The 7,676-nt window shown below is 41.2% G+C and overlaps 1 protein-coding gene across 2 annotated transcripts in view; it reads right to left on the bottom strand.

The window, feature by feature from the left end:
- Positions 1–356: 356 nt before the first annotated feature.
- Positions 357–7,676, bottom strand: part of KIT (KIT proto-oncogene, receptor tyrosine kinase) — an 87,390-nt gene continuing 80,070 nt past the window's right edge. For both annotated transcript variants that reach the window (XM_019962772.2, XM_019962773.2), the window contains exons 17-21: positions 7,374–7,496; positions 4,356–4,467; positions 4,143–4,242; positions 3,691–3,796; positions 357–2,598 (exon numbers count right to left, since the gene is read on the bottom strand). In XM_019962772.2, the coding sequence (XP_019818331.2) occupies positions 2,470–2,598; positions 3,691–3,796; positions 4,143–4,242; positions 4,356–4,467; positions 7,374–7,496 (570 nt within the window). In that variant the 3' untranslated portion in view covers positions 357–2,469. The remainder of the gene's footprint in view (positions 2,599–3,690; positions 3,797–4,142; positions 4,243–4,355; positions 4,468–7,373; positions 7,497–7,676) is intronic.

The following is a 7,676-nucleotide window of genomic DNA, read 5'->3' as shown; positions in this document are numbered from 1 at the left end:
AATCCTAGTGATCTGATAGGCTTGCATGTACTTTACACACTTTACACACACGCATGTGTGCATGTGCTCAGTCGCAAGGTTATGTCTGACTTTTTGCGACCACCAGGCTCCTCTGTCCACAGGATTTTTCAAGAATATTGGAGTGGGTTGCCATTTCCTTCTCCAGGGATCGAACCCAAGTCTCCTGCATCTCCTGCATTGGCAGGTGGGTTCTTTACTTATGAGCCATCTGGGAAACCTCACCTTACACATACTAGGTACAAACCATTCTAATGTCAGGGTGAATGCACTTTAACACTTTTTAACACTTTCAAGTTTAATTTCACTGACTCTGAAATAATAAAATAAAAATTCCATTGACTTTATATTTACACTTTTATTAGAATTCTTTAGAACTGTGAACAGTTGGACAACATATCAGGAAAAAAACACATAGAACATCAACAACCTTTAAACTTGCACCGCTTACATATTTACACATAAAGTTACTGTATATATAAAAAATATTTTCAAGGACTCATGGGATTGGGAATATTCAAAAGACATTATTGCTACATTTCAATATTTACAAAAAAAAAAGCCACAAAATAATTTCAAACATAAAGCTACTGCAAAGAAACATCAGATGTAAAAAAAAAAAAAAATTATAAAAATATAAACTTTCAAGAATATCCAAGACAAAACTCTCAGTGAAGTGCCCCTGAAGTACCTAGACATCTACAATTAACAACCACTTTCCTTACTATAACCAAAGTCAATAGAAACGTAAAGAAAATTTTCAGACAAAGTGTGGCAAACAGCAAAAACGTCTTACATTAGCAACAAAACGCCCCAACCTGTTACCTTTGGAAAGGTGCGAGAGCATAGAACTCCAGTGCAAATGGTTACTTTCAGATAAATGGCCACAGTTCTCTAAATGAAAGCAAAGACACCTAGGAGGGGAAAACCGTGAGGGCAGCATACCTGAATCCTGCGAGACAACATAAACCCTGCCATGTACCCATGGACCTCTTATAATTGGGTAGAGGCAAAAAAACAAACAAACAAACAAACAGGTAACACTAAGAATAATATCCAGGCTACAGCCTAAAGGGTAGATAGAACTGAAATATGTTTCAGTAGGACAGTAGCATTAATAAGGTCTAAGGAACAGGTACAGTATGTTGAGTATAAGTAACAGAGTGCCTTAAGTGCAGGTGGATTGCAAATAAATATGGACGTAAGCACTCCTCTATGTAGGCTTTTGGTAAGCTTCCCTATACAGCAAGGTGAAGTGAAACAAAAGCTGGGCTGCTGCTGAAAGCCAGGCTACTTCTTGGGTGCTGAAGGACCCTTCTGGGCTCAAGGCAAGACTACTCCCAAAATATTTTGTCTACAAGCATACATACACACACACACATACACACTTATATAGATACTGGCCAGGTGTCCAGGACATGCCTGTGATGGAGGCTGAATCTAAAGTTTATTTTTGGCTACAGAAGAATCCAAACTAAGATAGCACTGGTTGTCACTCCTGCCAGAGTCATGCAATAAATCACTTTTTCAAACGGCATCAAATCCACTGAACACGATGACATTCTGAAGCTGGTCGGCTTGTTCTGGACAATCTCTAGAGCAAGTTCATCAGCTACAAAAGGAGATTTTTGTTAAGACTGTGCTTGGCAATAATTTTTTTTTTTTAAAGCACTGTTTCCTTCAAACTTGTTCTGGCTCATCAGTTATTCCTATACACAGCAGACTCAAGCCAGAATTGTATTCAGAAACTACACCTTGTGGGTTTTCCCCCCTCAAATATGTGAATGCATACAATTTATAGATGAGTATATACAAAATGTGGGCTGGGAGGCCATCTCTCCAATTCAGCTACTATTAGTGAATTTGATTTAGAAACCAGGTCAGAAGCACGAAGGCTCATGCCCAGCAGTCTTTATTCAGGCCTGGAGAACATTTTTCCATGGCCTATGTCTTACTCCCAGCATGAAATACTAGATTTCGTGAGCCCAGATATTCATAGGCTTCTGGCCTTTGAATAACATTCTATTTTCCGCATCAAGGGATAAGGTTTCAGCTTCTAGTCTTGCTACATCATCATACCATCATGGATGATTATGAGGAATGAAGGTGACTACTGCTATGTACTCAAAACTATCAACTACATTTTTCAGATAGAAATTGGAGAAACCTTGGGAAGGACTCAGTGTGTCTAGTCCATCCCACCCTCCCTTTCTCCAAGTCTGAAGTTTCCTTGTTAGCAGGGGCTTGTGTGCTATTAGGAACATAGGCAGCTTGATGGTAGCTGATGACAAAAATCATCAGCCACTAAAGGGTGCTCATAAAGACAGGATTACATCAGGGTGTCCACTACCCTGGAGTAGGATTCGAGTGGAAGGAAAACAAAGGAACCATTGTGAAAACCAAAAGAGAGGGGGTTCGGGGTTGTCAGGAGACCCCCAGATGCAGACTGCTTCAGACATCTTCGTGGACAAGCAGAGGCTGCGTGGAGGAGGCGCTGCTGCCCACAGAGTTGATGCGCACAGAATGGTCCACGGCGGGGTTCTCCCGGTGGGGGCTGCAGTTTGCTAAGTTGGAATAAATCTGAGGAAAAAAAATCCACAGTCAATACGCCAGTACCCACAAGGAACAAAGGGGCACATGTGCAGCTTAGGAACTGCAAATAACTTAGGAAGATTCTTACAGCCAGGAGGTTGACAAGACCTTACAGCCAAGAACCAAATCACACTGACCAAGGATAAGCTTTGTTTTATCCCTCATTTTTCCATGGTCTGATTACGTAAGAAGTGATAGTCCAAAGTGTGCTTTTCTGCTGGAATGCATCCAGGAATGAGAATGACCTAACTTTTTTTAAAAGGTGCATAAACTTCTGTAGCCAATTCCCATCTAATGGCTGATATCATTCACTAAGAAACTGGTGGTTCTTCCATTGAGAACCAGGCACTTGGGTGTGAAATGCTGTCTAATTTGAAATGTGCTTTGACACCCAGAAGAGCGAGCTTCAACCTGAAAGTATCAATGGTATAATCTTAAGAAAAGATAGCTCCAAGCACAATCCAGAAGAAAAAAGCAGCTTAAAAAAAAAATCTGAGTTGAAGTAAGGATCACTCATTCCTCCTTAAAAGCAAAAGAAATCATGAATTTGAGTTTTGAACTCCCCGCTTCTCAAATCACTAGGAGGGATCCCTCAACTTCAAGCAACTCTTCATTCTCTATGGTTTGTGGCCATGAAAGCTATCTGCCATGTTCTGGTTATTTACTTGAGCAGAAGGTTTATTTTACTGCAGGGAACAAGCTGTCTTTTCTACGTGCCTTACCCCAACCCTCCAAAGGCTGAATGGCCTGACACGTGAGACAGAGCAGATGCAAAGCCCCATGACCAACACTTGGGGTGGAGAAGGAAAAGTGGCAAATCCTTATGGAAACTTCTATGCCCACACTTCTGAGTGTCAAGCCCTCTACTCTTTCGCCTCTTCATCTCATATCCCTTGGCTCAGAGTAGGGGGCTAGGCAAAAAGAACTTGCTTCCATTGCTTCACTTTCCTACTCAATTTATAGCCTAAGCAAAGGAGAGAAAGGGTGGGTAGCTTAGTCCTCACCCCCAGAACCTGAGAAGGAGGACATGCTTTGGAACCAAGAGAATGGAGGTCCTGTGCCTGACTGGAGTATACTCACATGATTGGTGCTCTCTGAGATCTGCTTCTCAATCAGCTGCACAATCTGCTTAAATGTTGGCCTTTTCAAGGGATCAGCATCCCAGCAGGTCTTCATGATGTCATACCTGCAAGACCAAGGCCAGTTATCACTCCTCAATGCCTTTAACTGATCTGTAGGTATATGCCATTCAACAATTTTGAACATAATTCCAGGGTTACACAACTGGACATATTCAATGACATGGGTATAAATAAAACTGTGTGTACTGAGACTCTGCCTAAACTCTATGTGGTAGCGAGTTTTATGAAACTCAGCGACCGAAATAACATTTGCCCAAGATGTCATAACAAGGAACCAAATGACATTTTAAGCTATGCTTAGTGAAAACCCTCAATATACGAGTTTCTGTTTTTAAAAAAGGAAAACAAAAGAGGAAATGTTATCTGAAGGAAGGACATCTGGGCCCTTACATTTCCGCAGGTGCATGCTCGGGGCTGAGCATTCGGAAACCTTCCTTGATCATCTTGTAGAACTTAGAATCGACTGGCATTCCAGGGTAGGGGCTGCTTCCTGAGGCACAAACAGTTTGCAAATCAGCATGACAATCAGCAAGGAGAGCACTGGTAGCACCTTAAAGAAGATGCTGAGTGTGATTAAGGTGCCTTTGGCAAGGCTCACTTTACCTAAAGAGAACAGCTCCCACAGAAAAATCCCATAGGACCAGACATCACTTTCAAATGTGTATACACAGTTGAAAATACTCTCTGGTGCCATCCACTTCACAGGGAGTCGAGCCTGCAATGGAAGCACAAAAGATCCAACAATGTTAATCACAAAGCTAAAAAAAAAATCAAAACCTGAATAGAAAATATTCCTATAGAGAGGTGGGGTGAGAACTTGATGGGCATCTCACAAAGACCTTCTACCCATATGACCTCAGAGGACCCTGATTGCCTCTGAGAATTATGTTATGTGTGGTTTTTTTAGTTTGGGGTGGTTTTTCTTTTGTGGGGTGGAATAGGGTATGCGTGCCAAGCAGTGGGCAGGACCTCAGTGCCCTGACCAGGGACTGAACCCAGGCCTTGTCAGTGAAAGCCCAGAATCCTAACCATGGGACCAGCAGGGAACTCTTGTGAATTATGAATTTTTACTTTTTTTTCTGACTACCTCTGAAATAAGTGGATCACCAGTACAGCTGACCCCTGAACAATGAGGGTCTGAACTGCATGGGTCCACTTATACACGAATATTTTTCAATAATAAATGCTACACGATGCATGCTTGGTCAAATCCAAGGATGTGGAGGAACCATGGATATGGAGTTCTGGCTTTCATTTATACTGAGATTCACCCCTGCCTTGTGCAATGGTCAACTGTATACTATCTTCTGGAGTGGGTTGCCATTTCCTTCTCCAGGGGATGTTCCCTACCCAGGGATCGAACCTTGGTCTCCTGTACTGCAGGCAGATTCTTTACCGTCTGAGCCACCAGGGAAGCCCCAATACTATCTTCATTTTCAAGATGGGGGTCACTGAGTCTGTACAGCCTGGTGGTTACGAGCATAGTTGTCAGAGACAGATACTTGGGTTCTAACCTGGGCTCCACCACTGGCCTTGTGTAACACAGAGGTTAGTTACCAAAGAAGGTTAGTTACCCTTATCTCTTAATAGAAACGTGGCCTCCCAGGGTAAGGACTACATTGCCCAGCTCCTTCATAGCTGTGTGCAGCCACGTGGCTCGGTTTTGGCCACTAAGTATTATATGACAGCTTTTGGAAAACTTCCTTAATATGAAGTTAGCATGTGTCCTGTGGCCTTTTCCTTCTCGTCTCTTCCTCCATTGTCTTGCCTGCTGGATCTGTTGGCTGGCTTTCTTGAGGCATCTTGGACCATGAAGCTAAGGGCCACACCAGGAATGGTGTAAAATGGAAAGGTTGAGGAATTTGCTCCCTGGTATAGAACCTCCATACCAGGCCTGGCCAGCAACTCCTATCCTTATTTTACTTTCCTCTTGGGTGTTCTGTCAAATACAGCCACAATTATCCCTCACTAACACACTGGGAACATCACATACATCTGTAATAGAAGCCTCAGGATATTCTTCCATAAAGCAAAAATTGTACCTCAAATTCCATGAGTTGTCTTGTGGGTTAAATGAGATAATGTGGGTACCAGTGCTTAGTTCAGTATGGCTGATTCACTAGGATCTGAAAAATTATCCTGTACAACCAACCACTTGATAAGACAGTAGTGGCTTATGCTGACTATGACTATTTCAGGGTGGTGAGTGGCAGATTCAGAGTTTAAATTCAACAGTTGAACTTCACATCCTGAACTCCTTCCGCTAACATCCAGCCAAACTTTCTGTGACTATTCCTCTTAGAGACATTTCTGGATTCTTGGATCTTAATTTACCACAGAAAGCTAAATCAACCCTTCCCATAATCCATTTAGGACCCAAAACTGGGAAGACAATTTTTTTCTGGTCTTAAAGTTATTTTAGTCAGTAGGAAAAAAATATAAATGCTTTCCAGTATCCCCTCCCAGATTTTGTGCTCAAGTTCTTATAGGGGCTCTTAACTTGAGATCTATTAATAAAAGGTGTCTTGAAATCAGAGGTGCTGGGGTCATCTTTACCAAATACGACACACCCACCAAATGACAGAACCAGGTTCGAACTCAGCAAGACTGGGCCCGGAACCCATTAGCCTTTTGTCAATATTCAAAGGCCAGGATAGAGAACCACCTTTCATTCTTCCTTCCAGTAGTGCACCAGGTTGGTGGGGACTTGGTGTTATTAACACTCCTAGCCTTAGTGAGTTATTATTATAGAAACGCATGCTGTCATCAGAAAGTAAACCCAGCAACATTTCTACAAAAACCAAGTCTAGTACAGCCCACCCACAGAGATGCCTTAGTGATGGAGAAGGAAATATTACATTATGTGTAGGCACACCAATAGCTACCTCTAGGAATAGCTCTGGACTGGAGCTATGAGCCTGGGAAAATAGATGGAGAAATATATATGTTCAGGACTACTGGCTTCCCATACTAATGGGATATTGCTCTGGGAATCATAGGCTCTGGTTTCAGCCTCTACTGATCCGTGTCATCTCAGACAAATATCACAAAATACACTGTGCTTTTAGTTTCCCCAACTTTTAAAATGTGAAGACACTGCATTCTAATGCCAAGGGGTTGCCCTGATGATAACAATGAAAATTGGCAATGAAATAGAGCACTTTGAAATAAAATCACTATGTTCCATAAGCCAATTATTCCTTATGAACGTCTTTAAGAAGCTCTCTTGATTATAAGATCCAATATTCTATATACCTAATTCTGAACATTATCTTAGATTTTAATCTTTTTCATATAGCCTCTCAATCTCAAAATAAAATTCTCCTGCTGTGACCTTCAGGTCCACATTTGTTTCACTTGAACAAAATCGAGTTCATTGCTATTCTCCAGCTATAATGAAAATTAAGGCTATTTCTGTTTCTTTCACATGCCCCATAATTACACAATTAGAATTAGGAATTCTATTATTGGAATTTTGCTAAAGTATATTTAATTTGACTGCTAAAATGCATGATATCGCAAAGGTAGGATTTGCATTATGAAAATCATAAAAAGACAATATTTTTTAAAAATTGAAACGAAAATCTTTTGTTGGACTGTCAAGAGAGAGTGAGTACTCACGTTTCCTTTGACCACATAATTAGAATCATTCTTGATGTCTCTGGCTAGACCAAAATCACAAATCTTTGTGATTCGACCATGAGTAAGGAGGATATTTCTGGCTGCCAAGTCTCTATGAATACACTATTAGAAGAGTAGGAGACAAAGAAAACCATTTAAATTTATTTTAAACTTTTTAAACAGTGGAAGCTATATTGAATGCTAGAATGCTGCTTTCGTTATACAGAGCCAGTAGCTTTGCTTTACATTTAAACCATTCGGTGCCCCAAAAATAAATATCTAGATGGCGCTCTGAATGGTGTT

This window comes from Bos indicus, chromosome 6, assembly GCF_029378745.1.
Source record: "Bos indicus isolate NIAB-ARS_2022 breed Sahiwal x Tharparkar chromosome 6, NIAB-ARS_B.indTharparkar_mat_pri_1.0, whole genome shotgun sequence".
NCBI lineage: Eukaryota > Metazoa > Chordata > Mammalia > Artiodactyla > Bovidae > Bos > Bos indicus.
Note: the sequence above shows the minus strand (reverse complement) of the source record. Positions and strands in the feature narration are given on the sequence as shown.